Genomic DNA, 23,903 nt, shown 5'->3' with positions numbered 1-23,903 from the left:
TTAAAACATAAGCTGAAAAAATTGAGAATCAGAACAAAAGTTTCCTGAAGAGCTCTTTTCTGATTTCTTTTAGGAGAGATGAATCCAGGAGCTGAAATACAGCAGGATGCCACTGATCTACACCCACGGATCTGTAAATCGGTGAGCAGGGATATGGGATCCACACACTGACCAAGCCGGGAGGGCAGACAGCGGTCCCTGCTGAGCAGGTTGAGGAAGACCCAGCAAGAACAGGTCTTTATGACAAGATGAGAGTCAAAAAGTCCTCATCACAACTTCTGCAGTCCTTCTGAGCAGCTGGCAATGAACACATGCATCACACCTCCCGAAAACTGGAGCTGATCATGCACAACGCAACTTAGCCTGTGCCACTGAAGTGCAAACACTGCTGCTCCATGACTGTAAAGGGAACTAGGCCTTAAGCCTTATTGTTTCTAAGACTGTTCATATTGGACATATAATTAATGATTAGAGTTTGCTTTAGATATGATTAATAGAATGCAGGTGCTTAAAAAACCAATATGCATAAGCTGCTTATTTGTCCTATGTGTAGCCACCACCATGGCTGGCTTAAGACCCAGTCAAGCTGAATCGACAGAAGAAGGATCATACATCTTAGACCTAAGACATGGGAGTAAGTGATTAACTTTAGAGCAAGATAAATTAATAGAACAGCCTGAGTGATTTTCAGAAATTCAAAGGTACTTTGATGTGTAAGAAGATAAGTGATTGTGGTGACCAAAGACCTTCTGCCTATGACCACTAACTTCAGAAGAACCGCTACAAGAGAATTGATGAGATAAATTGATGAATGATAATGACATGGGAACCGAGACCAACTGGAAAATTACAAAGACTTTGGACTGGGATAATGGGTGGTAAAAAGGTATATAAGACTGAGAAATTTTTGGAAGCTTGCCATTCACTGCAGTGGTGGCCCAACTCTGAGTTGTTAACAAAGCAAACCTAGAGAAACCCATGACTGAAAATCCTTTAACAATGACTCGCACAACACAAGGCTTGCACCTAAACACCTAATAAACTGTAAATATTGGGCATGCACAAAATGAATCTCAACTCCGAGTCCCCAAAAGCTTACATATTCAGGATGCTTTTGTGAAGCTTATGTGAAACAGACATGTGCTGACAAAACCCTTAATCAAAACCTGGTTTTACCAAAACTACTGAGGCAAGAGGGCTAAGAAATTGCCACCACATGACAAGCAGGTCAGTCATATTTTTTTCTTTGATTTAATTATATCTATACTATTACCTTTGCTTTCATTCCATACACTACTGAACAGGTACATGGATCAGATATAGTTTATTGAGTACTGCAAAACACCATTTGCTCCTTGAGCCTGTTCCTGCCCTACCAGCTACTCGTGTTTGAGTGACATCACAAGCACCTGCCCAAGCCAGGTGCCTGCTCCTGCCCTATCTGCTACTGAAACACCTGTGACATCACAAGCACTCACACAAGCAAATCAAATAAAGATGAGGAAGCTGAACATCCAGTGTGCACTACATTTCCATGGCAATTATACAATTGCATTGCTTTGGTTATTTTTGATGAACTAAATAAATAAATACATAAAACAGACTGAGAATTTCAAATAGACTTAAATAACAACACCCTGTTCAGCTGCTTAATTATCTGCACGAACCCTGGAGAGATGGCAAAGGAGTCCCTGAAGGTGGAACAGGGATAGCACGGACAGGGAATAAAGGTCATCTCAAAAGCAAAGCGTCTGATAACACTTTAGGTGGATCATATCTTCCCCCTCAAAATCTAGACATGAACATAGCACAATAAGCTGAAACTAGTAATGGGAGAGAAAGCTAGGATAGAAAGTAAAGTATTTTATTCTCCCTTTAAAACTGATATAACTAAGCTATTTAGAGAACATCCCTCAGAACTTATTGTTGAATATTACTATAATGGCATATAATAAGCAAAAGCAAAGGTCACAGCTCTTTGTGCCAGTGCTTACATAAATAATAAAGCTTGACAGTTCTTTGATGACAGAGCTCAAAAAAGCTTCATTAAAAAGGAGATAAAGAGCTGAAAAACACCAGTGTGAACAGGACGATAAGGTACCAAAGAAACAGTCAAAAAAAAAAAAATCACCAAAGGTTCTGCTGAAGGATTTATTTTTGTTAAATAACAAATAAAAACTAAAAAATGCAAATGTACACAGCAGTCAGAGGAGTGCTGAGGCATGAACATTTATAGTAACCACTCTTGCTGTGGTGGCTGAAGTCTTCTTGTGTACAAAACCCCAATGAATGTATTGCAAAAAGGGTGGCGGGGTTCCCAGGCCAGAGCCCCTTTTCACAGGCAACATGCCAGAGGAGCCATCTCAAATTGAGGTGCTGGTAAGAATAGTTCGAGGATATGTGTACGAAGTAAGCAAACACCAGTTACGGCACCCAGACAATATTCAACTGCATTCAAGGAAACTAAAGATGAGGCAGCAGGACCAGCAGTCATGGTACATAACCCCTCATCAAAAACCACACAAGTTCTCCAGGATGAAAGGTGGCCAATGCAACTCCAATTTTTAAGGAGTTTAGAGGTGCGCCAGGGAACTACCAGTCAATAAACATGACATGTGCACCAGGAAGGCTGCAGGAACTACGATGCTGCGCTACCGGGCACAGATGTAAATACAACAATATTAGGAAAGACCCAGCAAAAAACTGCCTTAGTAACTGAAGACTGGAGGTTGTCAGTGTGACACTAAATCTTAAGAGAGCCCAGGGAGCAGAAGGCCTGTCTGTTCAATGTCTACCTTAAAAACAGATTTAGTGGACACCTGGATGAAGAAGGTCTCCTTGGGAAGAGCCAACACAGCTGGAGACCCTCAAGGTCTGTCTAGACCTGGAAAGTGTGTGTAGGGGGAAAAAAACAGGTGAATAAGATTGTTGATGATACTAAATTATTTAAGAAGGTGAATAAGAGAAGCAATTTCAAAGAGTAGCAGAAAAAAGCTCACAACACTGGGTCATTGGGCAATAAAAAGGCAGATGAAATTCCTCACAGATAAATATTAGGTAATACATATGAGGAAAAAACCAAAGGAATTTTGCATAAGGAGTGCTGGACTTGGAGCTGGATATTAGCATTCAGGAATGAGATTTTAGTTTCTAATATTCAGTTCCACCAAAAGGTCAGGTCAATGATCAACAGTAATCAAAAGAAGCAAAGTGAACATTAGGAATTTTTACCAAAGGATCACGGAACTGAACAGAATATCATGATGCCACCATATAAATCAGTGCTGCTGCCTTATCTTGAGTATCAGGTGCTGCTCTGGTCTCACTAGCTCAAAAATGCGATTGTAAAATGGAAGGGACGATCCTTACGTAGAAGGGTCTCCATGCAAGAAACAACAAAGCAGGCTAAGACTTTTCAGCTTGAAAAAACAGGACTTCTATAGGAATATGCAGAGGTATAGAAAACTGAGCGCCATGACACAACTGCTTATAGCCTGTATCATACAGAGCACTGAGGAGCATCTAATTAAATTGGCAGAAAGGAAATTCCATTGCACAAATCTTTACATGTCCTACAGCCCTCCTTACTAAAGGAGGCTGCAGATGGTAAGAAGTTTAAACCAGTTAAACCAGTTCAAAAACAAAACCAGGAGTTCATGAATAAAAGATCCATTAAGGATTTCTAAACACAAAGATTCTCAGTACCTGACCCAGGATGTCCCTGATCCACAGATTACTGCTGCGATTCTCAGGAGGTATCTGCAGAGGCTTACTATTTCCTTTTGCTTTTCACTGCCTGACTACCTGTGGAAAAGAGCACTGGGCTGGATGGATTGTACCTTAAGATCTTGGTCTTACCTAAGACAGTTCTTATGCTGGTAACAAGATAGTCAGCAGATGTGACACTGCATGCAAGAACTGAAATAGGAAATACCTGTCAGCAGTACCACGAGGAACAGGTCAAAAGTGGCAGCAATGTAATTTCTGACAATACTCTGGTAAAAGACAGAAAGTTCTAGAGAAACTAAAGCCTAAGAAACTATCAACTGACAGGACATAAAACCAAGGAAAACTTTGGTGTATTAATATTATAATCACAGCTAAGAAAAAAGGCATTGTCCACAAAAGCAGACACTACTGAATGGGCTGGGGTCTGGCTGAGTAACCGCTGCAGACAGGAGAGAAGTTGGGGTCCAGCCTGCCATCTGCTTTGTGGTCATAGCCCCAGCAGATGCCGTTAGCCCAGGTCTTTGGGCATCTGAGCACACCTACCAGCAACAGAAACCGTAAGGACAGATGTGTGATGAAATTTGGTTCACACTAGCTGCCTCCAGTGAAGAAGAGCTTGTCTTTTATATGTAATGGGCTCTCTTATGTTTAATGACTTCTGCTCTCAAGGATTTTCAAGGGCTGATTCTCTGAATGGAGTACCTGCTGAGCTCTGCCACCCTACTTCCACCCCGGGTGGACTCCTTCATGCTTGTGTCCCACAATGGCTCCAAAAAGAGTCTGTGCAAATTACCCTGCAGACTGGCACTTCGTTATTGGCTGATTTAGACAATCATCCTCAGTCTATTTGATTGAGAAATTGATCCCTTTTCCAATTTTTCTAGAAATCCACAAGATTCAAACCTGTCTTCCCTTCAAGTGAGCTGGCCAGTTCCCAGTGAGAGCTCACATGCCCTCAGTGCTGCAGTGCTAAAGGCATCCTGAAAGGCTGGGTCCTGCAACCAAGGCTTCCAAGAGTCAGCACAGGGAGTGAGTTTTCTACCAACATATGGGTTTCCCATATCCCCTAGCTGAAAACCAGCTACTTTGATATGCATGTACACACTTAACTTGCTGGGAAAAGGACATATAAGTAGAAAATCTCCTATGAGGAAAGAAAGATGATGAAAAGACAATTTTTAGCAGTAGGTAACAATAACTCAGTCTGACTTTGACTTAATGCAATTGTCCCTAAAGACATAAAACTTGGTTTGTGAGAGGAAAAAAACCAGGTTTTACAGTACTTTCTCAGCTGAACAGGTGACACAGTGGGGAAAGACAGCTATTTCTCTTTTAGCTCATCCCTCTGGTAAAAATGAGTCACGATCACACAGTTGTGTGTGTGGTACCAGGAGGAACATAGACTTGAGACAGGTATTTCTGTGGTGCTTATTCCAGGTAAGAATACACTGTAAAATGTGTGAATCAAAAAGCAGATGGGTAGCTACACAAATGCCCCAGATGAATCCAACAGCATGCGTCAGGAGACTAACTTTCAAGATTGAATCAGTAGAAGAAAATCCATCAACACAATTCTCCACCCAGTCTCCCAAACAAGCTTCCCATACATTTTTGAGTCGTGTATTTCCATGAAAACTCAACAGCTGAGAATATTTCTGAACTCTCTACTGCTCAGCAAGTCCCAGCTGAACTGTTTAAGCAGATGGTGCTATTTCATGGCAAATAGATTATATCAATATTGCAGAAAGATGATTTTTAAGAAGACAAGGTACTGCTATGTGTTGTGAAAAGGATAACAAAAACTCCTGCCACCCCATCCCAAACCTGCTGTCTTGAAGAATTGATAAAAATTCCCCCAAATCAGGCAGAAACAGTCCATACATCAGCTACTATGCCCATACAACAATTAAATATTTGGTACTGTGAGTGTTGTAACTGTTAGTTACTTGCTAATAGAAGGAAAAATAAGTTCCTTAACATTTTAATACATCCTAGTTCAGGGAATCCTTATTAATGACTTTTCTTATCTAAAGAAATGCTGGTTGTTTAATATGCTCTTTTTCCCACTCCCTCCCTAAATCTATTTTAAAAATTCATGTCCAGCTTTAAGCATGCTTTAAAATACTGAGCTTTTTTTCCCCTGGAAAATAAAGAGACACATGCCAAAAGCCAAGCTGTACAGAACAAAGCAATGCACACAACAGGAGGGAGGAGAAGAGATTTCAGTTTTAAAGCTTCCACATCATTACTGTAACTAGCAGTTTTAGAATTTAAGACAATTCAGAACTTTCCTTTGAAAGTCATGGCTCAATTAGAAGTTACGACCTGTTAATTCAAATACTGCCATTCCTCTTAGCCCCCTAGACCCTAGGATCAGCACAAAGCCAAAGAACAGTACTTAAATGTTCAACAGCAGCTGCAAAAGACAACCGCTAACTGCACCGTTTGGGGCTTGCCATATTGCTGTCTGTCAGATATATTTAATACTCTATTAAAAATATTCCCAAAGAATGTGCCATCGGACTCTGAATGCAGCAGTTGTGCATTAACCTACAAAGTGGAAATTAAAATATTATGATTATTGGGTCATGCAAACAAGTTGGGTGCCATGCTAGTTAAAGCTAATGCTGCATCCAACAGAGATTGATGATAAAAAGAAAATACAACCAATGGCAGCTGAGATGTTCTCTCCATCCATTTTTAGTTGGTTATTGATCTAGAATTTGTGAACCAAATGTGTCTATCTTGGCATACTGATTAATGACATGGCCGTTCAACAAATATCTGCAATGGCAAAAGAAGTGACAGTAAGAGCTAACACACTATTTCATGGGTGGGAAGAGGTTCACTAAGACGCGGCCTTCAACTTGCCTCACATATTCCTAGGGCATGCTCCAGACAGCAATTATGTGAAACCACATCCAAAGGTTCATACCCCAGTTCTTTCCACCTTTTAACTCACAAAGGGTCCTTGCTATGGTATTTCTGACCGAGTATCTATATTAGGTTCAGACCATAACTTCTCTGTTGTAACCAGAAAGCAGTTTACTCACAGTACATAATTTGCAAGGTTTTGAGAACTGCAAAATCACATTGCTACTGGAACAGACTTAGTTACCGGCACGGCCTTCTCCATTAGATACTTGCCACTAAGTAAAGGTCTGTTGAGTGTATAAAGAGGTGGTAGATCTTCTATCTCTGCTATCCTCTGGTATACGGCTCTGGATAGATGATCCCCATGATATAAACTCCCCAAGATGATGCTAGAGAAGTAAATTGGCTCCACAAAGAGGCTAAGTAAGGCTCCTTGAATACCCAATACGTTCCACCTAAGAGGGAGGGAAAAACAAAACAAAAAAACAAAAAAAACACTTTCTTTTTAATGGAACAAGTAACATCTGCCGGACATAATAGCAGTCAATCACAATGGACCAGACTTTCAACCCTTCCTCTTGACCAGCACATGACTATGGTAGCATAGCTGTGAGACCTGCCAGAATTTCATAGATCAGCTTATGGGATGCTCAATGAAATCGTGTGTAAGATGACCTATAGCAACAGGTCTACTGTCAGCATCCACTTCAGAAACAGACTCCATACCTTTACTTCCTCACTAACGTGTCTGATGATGCATTTTCCAGCATCCTAATGCCAGAGACGGACAGGGTCATTCAATCGGAGAAAGCCAAACTGAGATCCTCAGTCAGAAACAGTAGCTGATGCCTCCAAAAGACACCTGGCAGTGGGCAAACTATCCTTCCCAGAACACAAGGATTGTGTCTGCAAGACCTCATCACCTCATCATCATAAGGGAAAGTTCGTCCTTGACACCCTAGCCAAACTGTCCACATCCTGCTGCCAGAAAGAACATACATAGTTGCTTTCAATATCTACAGGCAGGGAGAAAATTGAATCTGAAAACTGAAAATATGCAGAGTGCATACACTCTTTGCTCACTTTAGCTGCTTCATAGACTAACCGTATGTAAATCCCTGCCTGCACCACTGTGACCTACACTGGATCAGGTCCAGTGGCAGGGATATAGCATGCATAGGAGCGAAATACTGAAGTTTTTTTGTAGCTGTGCTCATTTGATCAAGTTTTGGCTCTCAATCTGTTTGTACCAGTCATACAAAGTACTTTTTAAAACCTCAAAGTCTTCTGCAGAGTATTTTCACTGTCCTTGTCTCTGAGGTATACTTGCAAATGGCTTGGCACTACTAAAATAGCATACTTGAGTACAACTGCAACACCCAGACACAAGCAGCAGAAAAGTTTCTTTTGGTGCTTGAATAAAACAGATGAGCACAATGGAAGCTCTCGTGCTCATATAGAATGGTTGTCCTTATTAAAAGGCCCATCCTAAACCAGGTTGCAAGGTTCCCCAAGGAAAACAGGGAACTCGGGTGATGTTAACAGTGTTTCTTGCTGCTTGTGCTGGGATGGCATGGCTACACAGCATCGTCAGCTCAGGCTAGAAACTATATAGCATGACTGCTTCACTACTGCAAAAACTGAACTACACATGTTGCCTACAAGACTTGCAAAATGTTAAAAAAAAAAAGGGGGTAAAACAAAAATTGCACTCCAAGGAAACAACTTCTTTGCATATCTTTACTGAGGATGAAAATGAAGGCAAATGTACATTAGCTTACTCACCTGTCATTAAAAAAGCTGGCCCTAATAAATGAGTAAAAATACTGTACTAATAAAAAATAAGGCGTATTTTACACTGAATAAAGGCATATTTTGTATAACACTGAAAATGCAATCGGCAACCAAACGTCACAGTAGGATATAAAGTGAAAATTATTGCTTTCCAGGGCCAAGATGCCTTTCTAAGGACCTTACCATGACTAGAATTTTATAAGCACAGAAGTATTTCAAGTGCCAAATAAATAAAATAGTATTTTCTTGTTATTTGCAGTATTACCTACATCAAGCAGAGACAAGCATATGGACTGTTACAGACACAGATAACATTATGGAAAAAACATCTGGAAAGAATTCAAGACTAAGCATTGCAAACTGGGGTCTTAGAGTTGTATCTGAAGCTTGCAGACACACAAACCGAGCTTCCTTCAGTGAGGCACATCATGTTTTACTTTTCATGAACAGTACTTGTGTGACAGATGGACATTTTAAAAAAGGCCAAAGCATTCCTCTGGCAAGCCCTAGCTCCCTAAATAAAACCTTTGCCAGACCCTTTTCCTTGCTTCAGTCTTCAGTATTTCCAGAGCTTGTGTTTTGCTGCTTCCTCCCACACTTGGTGACCTTCTCTGGCACAGAAAATAGAAGCTGAAGTTTGTCTTGCTAAACTTCTTTTGATTAAAAGAGGAGGAGGACGATGAGGAGGAGTGTGGACACCTGAACAAGTTTCTGCAAGGTGAACTGTATGAACTGGTATTACAAAAGCTACACTGTGACTGTCCACATGCCTGCTGTTTTACTGGGGTGTGCTGCATCCCATTTACCACTGCGGGAAGTGCTCATGAGAGCTGGATTTGGAGCAGCTGGTTTGCTGCAGAGACAAGGTTTACAGAAACTATTCATACAATCAAAGCCTCAAGCTCTTAATATTCATTAGGCAGGGTTGGATGGTGGTTAGGTTTATAAAACTAGCTTTAAATTTCAATTGTTATAATAAAAGAGCATACACTTATCTATAAAAACATATACTTGTATCAGAAACTGGCAGTAACGCAGAGATAAACACGAAACCCAAATGAAGTTCTGCAGATTGTAACAGAGTCAAAAGGAAGGATAGCACAGAGACTTTCTTGTTCCTTTCCTATACTGTACTTCTTTCTGTCAAACAGTAACTTCTCACTTCCATTAGCACGTACACTAAAAACCACTTTTATAGATACAAACTGAGAAGAAGCTACACCAGTACCACGCATCAGTTTTTGAAAAGCCACAGGCATTGCCTCCTGAAATGGTAAAACTGCCTCGTCCTTCCAGTTTACAAGCACGAATTGTCAGAATGCATGCCAACAAATGCTGTCAATCTAGTACTAGAGTTTACTGAAACCACAACTTCTTTTGAAGTTAATGGGCCAAATTCTGTATTTCCCTACAAACCATGAAGTGCAGAGCAGAAAGAGCAAAATTTATTACAGAAAACTTTATTGAAGTCAGTGTTGCCTTTCCAGTGAAACAAATAAGTAAAGGATTTTTTCTTCACATTAAAAATAGTATCAGAAAAGGGTTAAGTAACTGAAGCAACTTAAATCTAGCTTAAAAGCTCAAACCTTCCAAGGTTCAGATGTAGTTTATAACATAGAAATGAACCTTTCCAGCACAACGCCACACTGCAGTAAAGCGGACATAGTCCCTGGCTGTAGCAGAGTACTCATTTAGGAGCATTTGGTGGCTCAAGAAAGTGGTAATGGCAGACAACTCTCCCATCACTAATTCAGCAGTTTAAATCTCTCCTGCACTGGCCATGGGCAAAAATGCAGAGCTCCCACCTACAATGACTTGATCTCAGGTCCAGTCTTACTGGGCAGGTCACAGAGCAGACTGGACCCATGCAGTACCTTTTCTCACCATTAAAGCGGGAAAATGGCAACATGTTTGCAACAGCCAAAAGCACTAAAGCACAAGTGTAAGCAGAATACAGGAATGCTACATCATGTCAATGGCGATACTGAAATGCCTAAAGTAAGGTGCATAGACAAGAGATTTGCTGAAGGGGAAGAACACCTCAGCAGGCAGGGAGACACCTGCCAACATAAATCTCATTGGAAAAACCCGAGACGCTTGTCTTAGCTGACCATAAAACCAATGCCTCTTATGACAGTATTTTACATATTCTGAGTGTTCTGGTTTTACACTTCTACAAGAATTTTCTTTAACAACCTTTAAAAAACTTCAAAGTAAAACTGACATTTAAAATACAAGCTTTTATATTGACATAAAACATGAGCCACAGGATTTAGGTGCAGACTGCCAAAACTTACATACAGGTGCCTTGATTTGAGCTGGGGGTCTAGATCTCATTACAGTTAATGGTGATTTACTCAGCAGCCAAGTACAACCATGGTTGTTGGGGTGAACAGTTCTCCATCAACAAGTCGGCCATCTAACGCCAGGAAAGCTGGGATACCTGGTGCAGATGGGGATACCTGCAGCTGAACACCAGCTGTGTATTCAGCAGCATGCAATACTCTTTCAGCTTCAACTCTGCAGTTCTGCAAGCAATGCACAGTGCAAGGAAAGGCAACCTGACGTGATGCCAGAAAGCTCAAACAAAGGCATATTTAGTCATCCTGAACTGGCTTTTTGCTTCTGAGCTGCCTTTTGTGAGACAGAAGATCATTCAGAGTCACCAAGCCGTTCGGTTCACTCTCTACCAGGGGGTTACTGCGGTGATGTTTAAGCCTTACCATGTTTGACAAGGCAACAAAATTTCTCTAGCTCTTCTAGCAATAATTAGAAAAGTACCTAAGCATGAGAAGGGAAACAAAAGCTGCAAACCAAAACCACAGCTCTCCTTTTTCCTCAGGCAGGCCAGCGAACACACCGCAATAGCCCTTACTAGCACCTGGATTAGGAGGTTCCGTTTTCCCAACACTACATGTCATGAGCTACTGCTGCTTTTCTGGGACAAGGAAAAAGAAATGGTAACTTTATCTGACTATCTGGCACTGAGCAGCTCCAAATAGTTAAAAAAACATGAGGAGGATGACAGTCAAAGGATGCTGTAATCTGCTGCTGCTATGAAGTGTGAAGTTGCACCCCATTATTTCCCCAGTGCCAAGCCGGATGGAAGAGGACTCTGCCTATCACCACCTTGATCCTCCTCAGCCTGCTAATTTTCTTGCTTCTACGGCTGTCCATAAAGTCAGATCAGTGACACAATTCAAGTTTTTTTAAAACAAAACCCCCAAAACCCGGCCTTGTATTTTGTAGAGGCAGTTTCTCTATTCCAGTTTACAGCACAGCTCCACAAACAACTGTGTGACCATAGCCAAGAGGTAGGGAGATGCAGTGTGCAGGAGGGATGCAGCACCTGGGCGTGGGTGCTGAGAGTCTCCTAAAACACCTTCTCCATCAGAGAATACACTACCGAAAGCATGCTCCCAAACCCAGCTGAAAGTTATCTTGCTTTTAGAAAGGAAACAGGCACAAATGATGCTTTCTCCTGCAGATAATCTTATTGATGTCAGCGGGGCCACTTTGCTGAGCAAAATGATGCAAGATGGAGCAAACTATGTGAGGAGCACAAATCACATCTGGTCTGACCAACGTATAACATGTATCCTTTTAGTAACGTCTTACTATTCCTCGTTAAACTCCTTATTATTTCATATATTCATATATTCAGTGTTTGCTATGAGGAAGAAATAATGCATAATTGCATATAGCTCTCTTATTTGGTAACAGGTTTATTTATTTGTTGAGAAATTTCCATCAAAGTTGTACCAGCAGATCATCTTTTTTGATGCAGTCTTTCTGATACAAAAATCGCTTTTCATTGAGCATTTTTGTTTAGCATGAAAAATTCAGCCATCTGAAAAATTTCAGGTGTGAACCAAAAACTACTTCAGTTTAGAAATGCTGCTGAGATGTCTCCCTGGGAGTATATCTTGGGGTGCCTTGTACCCCCACTTTGCTCTACAGTTCACAGTTCCCCATGCACGTTTATCTACAGTGAGACCAAAAGACCAAATTTGCCTCATCACCAAGATTTTGCTACGTCCTCTATGTCATCTATGAAGCAATCTTGTGCTTGAGCATCCAGGGAAATGCTCTTTCAAACCACTACATCTCACCACCTTTACAGACTAGACCCCAAAGATGGCCTTTGCAGATCTGTGCACATGAATTGTGTTCTGCTCCTGACTATTTACACAGAGGATACTCTCTGCGTAGTGTCCTCACCTGAGGTTTTATAGATGAGCACTGCATTGGGGAAATCTGAATTTTACAAATTTATCATACTCACTGTTTTCCTTATTCTATATTCACCACTTAGATCCTATTGATAACAGCCTGGAGGGTGGATGCACTTTCTCAACCTTTCTGCTGTTGTCAATCACACTACATTACAAAAAGAGGGCAGAGAAACCAGAGGCCAACACCAAATCGAGAGGAGTCCTCTCTTCCTCGCTGTGTTGTCACATTTCTGCTTTAGCCTACCATGTGGTCAGAGGCAAGGGTATCTACAGTGGATTCCTAAAAGGCCTATTGGTTTCTTCATGACATACAGCTGATTTCACAACTCTTGATACATGAAAAAGTAAGTAAAATTTAACTCTGCAGCAACACCTTCACAGAGTGTGCTAGTGCACCTCTTGCAAAAAAACCCAGATTGAAAATACATGCTTCAGGTAAAAAACTCTCCTCTGAACTTTCCAAACCCAAACTGCATAGAAATTCTGTTATTTGCACTATTTTAGAGAAAACACAGAAATGAGGGGAGCCTAACAGCAGTAAGAAATAAAGCTTGATGTTAATATCAAATGTCTTACTATCACTCTCAATAATTTTTAGGCAGACAGCAGTATGGAGGAGATGAGTCACTACGCATTGCATTTACAATGGTGTGCACACAGAACTGGTGTCAGAATTCATCACAGGAAAATGAATAGTCTCCTGCAACTACCAAAATGAGAGTCTACTGTTGAAAAAATAAAGTTATATTTATGATAGACTGAAGAACCTGACAAAAACAAGTGTTTACAATTCTAAGTGCTGCTCTTACCAATATAATTTATAAACAGCAATGACTATGAACAAAGGAAAATTATTTAGTAGGCATTTTGTTTATGACAAACTTTTACTTGCAACTGGTGGCAAGGGAGAGAAGGTGTCAATGTGTGAGAAGATGTCAGACTATCCCCAGAAAGCATTTTGCTCCTCACATGCATCTCCTGCCCTCGTCCGTGGCAGAGGCGCACGGCTCAGACAACACTTGTCTCGGGGAGTAATCCCAAAGGCAGGTTTGGCTTACTGTGACACCAACAAGATTTCAAGGCCTTTTGAATTGCAACACAAACCAAGAGCTTCCCACGACCACTGTGCATCCAAGATGTAGGACAACTTGCTCCTTACCATGAAGACGTTGGAAGCCGCAGACCCAGGGGCTCCCACTAGCTCTGAACAGAAGGCGCTTGTGTTTGCAGTAGCTGCGCCCGTGAGTTTTCCTGCATGTTTCTGGTTTCCAAGACTGCTGTGACCAGCCTGCCAAGTTTGAGGCCGGCAGCATCCTCAGGGATGCTTGCAGAGCCCTGCAGTGGCCTTCACCTCTGTAGACCAGTGACAAGCGTTTGTCTGTCTGTGTAACCACGTTCACTGTGGTTCATCATTCATGTGCGGGGACACTTCTGCTGCTCAACTTCAACTCAGACCCACACTGGGCAGGTCACGATCTGCTTGCTGTGGACACCCGTCTAGCTAGGCTTTACTCTCATCACCTGGCAGAATGACCAGGCAGAGCTGACTTCATTCTCTAACTGCAATCTGGTTTCTTTTCTGATTTTAAATCCAATTTCTCTTTGTTTCTGTAAGATATTAACTGAATCTCTATGACCAGCCCATGCCTTTCATGAGCCACAGCACAAACAGGCAGCAACATCTTTATGTGGAGTGGAGTCAGAGCTTCTTTTATATGAAGTAGCTCAGTCAGCGGCCCACAGAATAAATCAGTTAAGTGCAAGAAGTTCATGGTCTTTGACAGTAGCACTTCTTGCAAACATCTTTTTCTTTATCCTGAGGTCAGATTTGCAATTACAGATGAGAGAATCTGTTTTCCCTTGTAGCTGTACCTAGGTTGGCAACCACACAGCTCTGACTTGTCCTAGCTTTTCTGGTGTTGCCTGGATTTGCTGCACACCAGTAAGCCTGAGTCAAGACTCAGGTCACTGGTTTGAGAGGATACATGGTGCTACATCTGGTTATTTAGATGCTACACCTTGGGTAGTGGTTTCCTACCACTTTCCCCCACGTTTTTTACCTAGGTGTCACACAGCCACCATGTATCTAAGTGAATACCTTCACATCAGCCACTGTCACTTGAGTTAAGAACTGGCGAGGAGAACTGCTTTTCATTGCTGTTCAGAAATCACACTGGCTCCGTTGTGGAGCTTGCCACTTAGAAATAACTCTCAAACTCAAAGATGGATGGGTATGGACATAGCTGCAGAACATGCAGGCTTTTGTGAGCATGCGTAGGATTTTAAGATGTGTTTGTGCAACTTCATCAGTCCCCAAAAACTAGGTGGTAGGGTCAAGAAGACAAAGCCACTGGGGAAATAAACAGAAAGATTGAGTTACAAACTTCCGTTCAGATTTCCCACTCTGAATAAGCGCAAAACAAGGCCAGTGCACAGGCACATAATGTTCTTTCACACAAAAGATTATCAGAAAGAATATTTTCCCTTCTTTAGAGTAGAAAAGCACCAATTACTTTCCCTTTAGCAACTCGTCCTAATGTCAAAGCTCTTCTCAATTCCTACAACCTTCCTACCAATGAAACGGGGTGAAAAAAATTTTGCTCTTCTCAGCAAGACATTATCTACAACTGGAATGTGTCATGAGAATTTAATTAATTATTTGAAGCCAAAAAACTTAAAATGAATGTGGGCGGAAAAACACATCAAAAGGAAAATGACAAAAATAGACATTATAAAGTACTATGAACAAGGTTAGGATACATTTAAAACAAATGCATGTATATTAATGTCCCAAACCAGTTACTCTGGTCACAGAAACCACCCTAACACCATAATGCATTGCCACCAGGCACTAACACGCTAGGATAATCCTGTTCTAATTCTGCTGACCCAGATGGGATTACACTCGTGGCCTTTCCATGCTTCACACAATTTTTCTTGGATGTTCCTACCAGGCTCAGGAGGGTGCTAGACAGTACACTGCAACGAAGTGCTCAGGGGCTGGAAATAATGGTTTGGATTATACATATAATCCACACAGATGAGGCTGTTCAGCTACAAGGAGTTTTCCTGCTTGTGCAATCCTGCACCCCAAATTTATCCACATCTTTTCCAGGCTGGGACTGTGAACCTTTGGGAAAGCTCAGTGGAAATTCACAGGGCTCAGGCATACTGGAGGACTGACTGCTGGACACTACAAAGCAATGCATTCTTTCAAATGTAAATGAAGAAAACATAGTCATAAGTGTCAGGGAAATGTAAAAAAAAAAAAACCACAAAAAAACCCCAGAAAAGAAAAGAAAAAAAAAATATGAAAATTGGGGCCTCCTTACCCGTCATACAGTCTTTGTTCTGTGTCAAGGGGTTCTATTTGCTTCCTTCACTGGCACAAACAAAATTATTCCCATTAGCCCCAAGGAGAGGTGACAGCTAGCTATGCAAGCGAGAGATGGATTCTGTTCTGCATCACACAAAATCAACAAAATAGTCAAATGTGTTCTAACTCAACAACTGTCTTCATTTTGTTTATTTGCACTAACAGCAATGATGATGTGATAAAAGAAGTCAAATGAATGTGGCACAATTACCATGTCGGGTGGTTGGGAGAAGTCCCTGGCATGAAGCTGGGGTGACTTCTATAATTTGGTGAATTTTACTGAAAATATTATAAAAGAAATTGAAATGTCATTTTTGTAGAATTACCTTTCAACAACCCAGTGTCCTAGCTTCTGAAAGGCCCTATCCATTTATGTTAGGGGGATTTAAACTGAAGCAAAACCTCTTCCTTCAGTAGAGATGCTGATTACTTGAGACAAGACTAGAGGAACAAAGCGATTACATAACCTTCTTCTTGTATTTTTGATTTGGCATACACAGTTCACAAGAATAGTTCCAACTTAATACACTTAATAAATTTTGAATCAGGCTAACTGTGATTTGACAAAACAGTAGAGCTATTTTAATTAAAAAATAACTAAAATATCATCAGCTGAAAAAATTGGCATTTCTCATCCATTTTGCAAGAACACAGAGGCTGCAAACACACAAACTCATTTCCAAAAATTATGTTGCAACTCTCCCATACTTCTGATACTTGTTAAAAGATACTGCTGCTAAATTTTTTTTGGGGGTAATCATATGTCCATTTATGATTTTGAATAAAAAAATCTTTCAATCTTTGTGAAAAAGGACAACAAAGATGGAAATGGATAAAATATAAATAAAAGCACTAGTATTGGAAACAAAATATTTAATTACAGTAAAAATGTGTAAACTAAAATTAAAGCAATTTTAAAGTTAAAAATTAAAAGTGCCCACTTTTTAACTGGAACACTTTTTCCCCATATAAAATAATACAACTCTAAATCTATCCATGGTAAATGTATGTATCTTTTATATCATAGAAACATAGAATGGTTTGGGTTGGAAGGAACCTTTAAAGATCATCTAGTCCAAGCCCCCTGCCATGGGCACGGACACCTTTCACTAGACCAGGTTGCTCAAAGCCCCATCCAACCTGGCCTTGAACACTTCCAATGATGGGGCAAGGATGTATATCATCATCAGAAGTTATCCAAATATAACTAATGTAATATATTTATTGCACTGTTTTGCTAATGCTATACTACTGTGGGGAGGGGCGGGGGGAAGCATTCCTCTGCTATTTCCCAGTGATATAAATACAAAACAAAGCTGTCATGACTTGAAGTGTCTGGAATGACAGATAATGATTTCACCTTGCCTCTGAAGCCAGCAGAAGGTCTGACACCAATTGAAGGTGAAAAATCAGAGCTTTATCACTGGAGTTACAGCCACCCCCACGCCAATCAATAGCCTGCACATTCATTACAGGTATCATGCAACTCTCCCTTCTTCTTCAGCAATAAAAAGCAGTAGCAAAGAAACCAATCATTCAGTATCTCACCTCGCTATCTTGTCACTGCAGGACATGGTAAGTAGCCTTTCTCCTTGCAATACACCATCCCACGTCTGGATAGTGGTAGTAGAGCGCACGGGGATGGTCCCTTCCCCAGATTCTATTTTTGTCCGTAGCTGTCCTCTCGCTTTGCGGTTTGGATGCCTGTCCCCTTGATCTAAATGACAAAAATCACTTACAATCAGCTGAGAAAGATTCTGAAAGTGTTTTACAGATAGAATTACAATAAGAAGAGTCAATTAAAGGTATTTGCCTGCGTAACTGCTGGCTTGCATAACAATTTCTATTGCTCCTTGCAAATTAGCTACGGCATCAGACATCTCTCACAAATACTGTCTTCTAAAACACACTTGCAATTAATTAAACCAAGCTTCGTACGAAGGAGCAGTACACAGCAGGTAGCTCTTCAATTCTGTTCTGCGCATTACAGCATTAGAATGAAGTTAATGGACAGATCAAGAAAGGGGCAGGCAGACAACCACCGTTAAAAGATGGAAACAGTGAAACGGTTCGGTTAGTTCTGTACAAATACTTGCTGACTCACTGGCTTATCTTGGCTAGCATTCAGCCTCTTCAAGACCACATGGTGGATCAGTCTATACTTAACTTCTACCACACAGGAAGAACAGCTCAGATTTTTTTTGAAGAGATCTTTGTCTAACACACATCTACACTAAAAGGAAAAAAGACACCTAAATTTTAACTGTGCCACTTGTACATGCTCAAAGAATACTTTAAACTCCCTTGCTTGAGCGGGACTGCTGTCATACCCTCTTGTGCTGCTTCATGTGGTGAGAAAATCCTAGCGTCGCCACAAGGAGATGTGCTGATATAGAGATGAAACTGCACATTCTCCTTCAGCTTAAACCCGCCTCGCTCCGATTTGATAAAAATGGATTTTTGTTGATCTTCTTTATTGCTGAAACAGAATAAAGCTAGAATCAAAACTGATGTTAACACATAAATAACTGTAAGCTGGGCAGTCTTAATAGGCATTAAAAACAAACACAAGAAGTCTGGAAATTTCATAGTATAAATCTAACAGTTACTACAGTTAACAAAATTAAAAGACAATCGAGACAAGAAACAGAGAGCCCTTGACATCCCCAGCTGTCAAGAGCTTTCAGGCACCTACCAGTAAATGAAACACCACCACCCTTTAGCCCACTTGAGATTATTTTGATTTATATGTTTACAGTTTACAAAATGATTCCCAGTTATTTTTTCTGTCATCCCTTCTCATGATTGACACCTAACTGAATACATGTTTTGTTATTTTAGTCAAACTTTAGGGCAAAGGCCCTGAGTTCTAAAATAAACATCCTAATGTCACAGGACAAGTGTTTCATATTGAAATACTTAAGACAGATGTTTTACAGAGACACTTGTTTAGCTCCGTGTGATCAGTTCACCTTCCTTTTCCCCTCCAGCGTACCTTAGATAAAGCTCAAGTTGTGTATACAGAAATTTCAGCAGGCACCGGCGAGATATAATTTCCGCATGGCAATCATTTAATGCAAGACCGCGATCACTCATGTATTCACCATTGATGCATTTTGTTCCTGTAGAAACACTTATTACCAGGGCATCTTTTACATCTGTACCTGCAAAACAAAATTTCAGGAAGAAGATGCAATTAAAACCACAAAAAATCTAGCAAGTGATCTTCTTGCAGAACCCAAACAAGGGTCCTTTTTTTGTTGTTTGCTTCTTTTAAAAAAAAAGTTTTTCTTCTGATACTTTCTTTAAAGCAAAAGCTTTATTTAGCCATATCCTCCCTGTACCAGTACAGTCTATGGTTCTTGTGAGTTCTTCATGTTGGAGTTCAGACAAGTTAGAAATGGAAAACCTGCAGAGAAAAATAGCTGTTTCAGGAAGAGTTATTAAAGCCTGAGCTCTAAAGATGGTGCTTTTTTCCTGAGCCCCAGTCAGCCAGCTAGCTTCCAGCATGTACCTTCTGGCCACCTATGCAGATATTCACAGAGACTTTAGAAATCTGAAAGGCACTGATTTATTAAAACAGCAGCACGTTATGGAAGGGTATTAAGCCAACAACGGGAAAGGTAACACTAGGGAATGAAGAAATTTAAATGCTTAAACCACTGTAAAGCTTACCAGCAGTATAATGCTTCCAGAAGTGTAGTTCTTGGTAATAAATCATTCTGTACAATAGAATTTTAAAAGTATTTTGGGTTTTTTTCTATACAGAGAACTGTCTTTATCACACACAAAAAAAGGTCACCTACATGAAGAATTCAGAAAGACAGGCCAAAATGTTACATCCCTCTAGCAAAACACTCAGCAAAAAAAGCCCCAACAAGCCACACTAATTCCTCTGCAGCTCTTGAGGCCTCACCAGCAGAGGCAGAGAGTGGCCAAGCCCTGCCAAATGCCTTCTGCTGTCTTCCTCCCACAGAGTAGTTATGGCACTAGGAAAAAAAGCAGAAAACGCACTTTCAATGCACCCCAAGCACCTAGAGTTGAGGATCGTCCCATAACCACCTGGCTGCACGACAGCAGTGCCGACATAAGGGGCATAACCAGTAATTAGCAAGGGAATTGGTAATTGAGTAATTAAAAAAGTAATTGAGACATGGACTGTTTGAGCTTTCATTCCTGATGAAATGTATGGCCTTAAAAAAAAAGAACTTGAGCCCAGCTGCCCCTCCTGCCCACAGGGCTGGAGGAGAAGGCCATGGACAAGAAGCAGGGAGCCGCTTCACTCTACAACAAAAGGCTGTGCAATGGGGTCGTCTAATTCCAGGGGTTCCCCAGACACGTATCCATGCCAAGATGGTTTCTAATTCTGTGTAAAGCTATTTCTTCAGTTAATCAAAATGTATTCACATGTTAATTAAGTCTTAATTCTTTGGTCACATGGCTCTTCTGGGAATTGTGGACACAGGACTGTAATTACAATAAAAACTTGTTAAATATCACAAAGTATATTAAATAAAACTACAGCATGTTCCTCACAGTGCTTTGCATTTGGGGCTAAAACGGTGTTGGTACCACACAAATGTTTTGGCTGTCACTGAGCAGTGCTTGAGGAGCATCAAGGTGTTCACTCCAAACCTCCCAAAGGCCAGTGTGTTGGGGGTGAGCAAGAGACCGGGAGGGGACACAGCTGGGACAGCTCAGCGACAGTGACCAAGGGAAGTGACCACACCAGAAGTGTTGTGCTCAGGGAAAGGAAGAGAGGACGTTCGAGGTTAAGGTGTTTGTCTACCCCACAAATCTTCTCACTCTCCTTCCATTTTCTCCCCATCCCCCAGGAGAAGGCAGCGAGTGAGAGGCTGGGTGGGTGTTTGGCTGCTGGCAAGAGTCAGCCCACCACGGATGTCTTGTGACAGAGTTTGGGCCACAATGTCCCCTTGTCACGTTGCCCTGTCCCTAGAGCATGCAGTCATCATCTGCCCTAACCAGCATCCTCAGACCTCTCTGCGCTGTGCAGGAAGCTCCTACAAACATCCCCGTGGGAGGAAAGGGCTGGCGTTGCCCAAATCACCATTTATCCACCGATATCCACCTGACTTGTACAACTAATTGGGGACGTTTCATGACAGACCCCAAATGAATGTCCCATCAAGGGTTCAGATGGATTGAGGACCAAGATAAATCTTAGCCTGAGGAAAATTCAGCAGCAGCGTGGTCACAGATGAGCTTAGGGCAGAACTTTACCATTTTGGGTGATCTGGCAGAACACGGATCTCGTGCCAGCAATCAGAGAACCACATTACTGCCGCTTGTATGTGCACACCAGTGTCAGCTGCCAAAACATAAGCTGCTTTCTTCAGATATTTTTACTAAAATGACTGAGACACAAAGCACTAAGAATAAAGTATAGCAAGAATAACTAACAAAGTGCAAAACCTTAAAAACTTGGAAAGCAAGCATAATTTCTTACATAATATGCCAAAAACCAAGAATGCCATCTGTGTGACCGATGCGGTGAAATTTATTTTAGATTTACTTTCAAAACGTTGCATGGTTAATTTTAAAAGGTACATGTATTTTGTAGACCATGAGTTATCTCAGATGTCTCAATCAGGCAGAAGACAGGAACTCTGTGGAAACAGAAGTATTTGCAGGTCTGATTTTCCTGTAATTGTCTTTAGCCAAGACTTAATTGCTACATTTGTTGCACCTTGAAGATTAAACAGTAAAAATATATTTCAATACTGGTTGACTGAAAAAAGATAGTTTCCTAGAACGCAAACAGAGCTCTCATATTTAAGCAGTTAAAATAGTACTTTTTTTTTTTTTTTTTTTTTACCTGTTGTCATGACAATTCCAGCAAGGACTTTTCTACGTGCATGTGGAGATGTGAAATTTTCTGTCAAATCACTGAATTTATCTACAACCAAGCGTGCAACAGCATCAGCTAAAACCTGTAGGATCACACAGAAATGCACATGAGGAAATTAAACAAATAACTTAAAAATTACAGCAGCATTAGATTATAATGATTTGCATTTTTAAATGATTTGACACAATAAATTGAACAAGTTTTTATTGTTCACTTTAAAAATGGACAGTGAGGCATCAGCAGTATGTCAAGGAGGTGGCTGGCTCCAATTTTCAGGCATACTGAGCACTCGCAGCTCTGTATAAGTGGAAGCAGAGCTCTGTGTACACCACGTCTATTACAACAGAGTCAGACAGCCCTAAGCCAAGCATCAAAGTACCTAATGCTCATGATCGTTATGAACATTTGAGGCTTAGGAGAACAACTGGATAGACAGATAAGTCTATACCTTCATGCTCAAACCTCAAAACACATCATTTCAGTATCCTCAACATTAGACCTGACAAGAAGAATGAAGTGCAAAACCCAGGCTCCTCAAACCAACATGTAAACATTTATTTTTTTTTATAACAATCAAATTCATTATCTAGCTATTACACAAATAAGAACGAATCTGTCTTCAACACTGGTTAAACGCTTTCTATTTTATTTTTACAAGGCATATACAAGTTTAGGAATAGAAAATGTCAGTGTATAATCCAAAATAAGCTATCTCAAAATTAGGAAGGATTTATCTCTTTCACCTTCAGGAAAACTTGAACAATAACAGTCAGAGCCTTTTCGTATCTTGACAGCAGGGTTAGCAAGCAACTTTGGTCAGGCTGTAAGGGGGGCTAACTTCTAACATTAAGGAAAACTTCAAAATACCAGTCCTGCTCTTGTTGAACAACGGCTCAGTTCAACACTGCAGCTAATCTCACCTGCTGTTTTTAAGGCAGCTGGAACCATAACAGCTAGAACAGATGAGTCAAGATCAAATTCTTGAATTTTCACCTGAAAGGAAGCTGAAAACCAGAGCAATCTATGCTAGCACAGCTGGTTGTTCCCAAGGGAGTGGCTGAGAAAGGCAAGTTACGTGCTAGACAGCATGATGAGCAGTCCCCAGGCTGGCAGGAGAGACACGGCAGCCCATCCCCACGCATGTTCCACCAGCATTGGGACCAGCAGCTGGAGAGGAGTGGGCAGCTGGGGAGGGAGCTCAGGTCCCTATCTCGGAGCACCAGGCGTAAAGAGCTTGCGGTGGTTGTCTGTGTGTTGGCACCCAGCAGTATCTGAGATGTTCTGGGGTAACCACCTGGCCCACAGGTTTACACACCAGAAAGACACAGGTCCTATGTCTTACCTGCCAGCACCATGCAGATGTCTTAGATACCCAAGAGCATCCAACGTGGTGCTAGACACATGTAAGCAACTACATCAAGCCCAAAAGGACACTTGTGGCTGAGTCTTGGGCTTACAAACTGCCTTTGGGCTCTCAGTAATAGAAGAAGATTCTATACCACTCTCACCCCTCCAGAGAGTCCAAGGCAAATCAACAGGGCTGACGGGCAGCAGTATACAGAGCTTGGGGGCACCCACTTGAAACGGTACAAACTCTTAAACACAATCAGTTCTAAAAACAGACTGCCAGGGTCAGAAGAAAAGAAAGAAAAGAAAAAGAGGTTTTGAAGACTGCCAGTCTGATTCACCACCATTTTCTTAACAATAGTTATGAGAACTGACAGCCTAGAAATAACGTGGAGGAGCTCTCAATGTTAACTTCCTTCTGGAAAAGCTTTAGCAGCCAAAGAAGCAATAATTAAAGCTCATGTGTCATGATTTCTGAGCTTGACAGCTTTTTACAGAATCTGACTGGAGACAGTGACCAGCAGTCAGTGGTGACTGAGGTCACATCTGCACCAAGCGCTGGCCAATGTTTTGCAATTGCACAACTTGTAGAGTCAGAAGACCCTCGACATTGCAAATACAAATTTTCTTGATGCATTTGAATGGACTGCAACTCAGAAGCTCTTATCAACAGATGAAG

The 23,903-nt window shown here is 41.1% G+C and overlaps 1 protein-coding gene across 3 annotated transcripts in view; it reads right to left on the bottom strand.

Moving 5' to 3' along the window:
* The window catches only part of ADARB1 (adenosine deaminase RNA specific B1), a 91,131-nt gene that overhangs the window by 9,260 nt on the left and 57,968 nt on the right, over positions 1-23,903 (bottom strand). For all 3 annotated transcript variants that reach the window (XM_075027759.1, XM_075027758.1, XM_075027760.1), the window contains 5 exons: positions 21,845-21,959; positions 19,004-19,172; positions 18,339-18,487; positions 17,557-17,725; positions 6,877-7,058 (listed from right to left, as the gene is read on the bottom strand). In XM_075027759.1, the coding sequence (XP_074883860.1) occupies positions 6,877-7,058; positions 17,557-17,725; positions 18,339-18,487; positions 19,004-19,172; positions 21,845-21,959 (784 nt within the window). The remainder of the gene's footprint in view (positions 1-6,876; positions 7,059-17,556; positions 17,726-18,338; positions 18,488-19,003; positions 19,173-21,844; positions 21,960-23,903) is intronic.

The sequence above is a fragment of the Buteo buteo genome, chromosome 5 (assembly GCF_964188355.1).
Source record: "Buteo buteo chromosome 5, bButBut1.hap1.1, whole genome shotgun sequence".
In the NCBI taxonomy this organism is placed as follows: domain Eukaryota; kingdom Metazoa; phylum Chordata; class Aves; order Accipitriformes; family Accipitridae; genus Buteo; species Buteo buteo.
The sequence above is the reverse complement of the archived record's forward strand: the minus strand, read 5'-3'. Positions and strand labels throughout refer to the sequence as shown.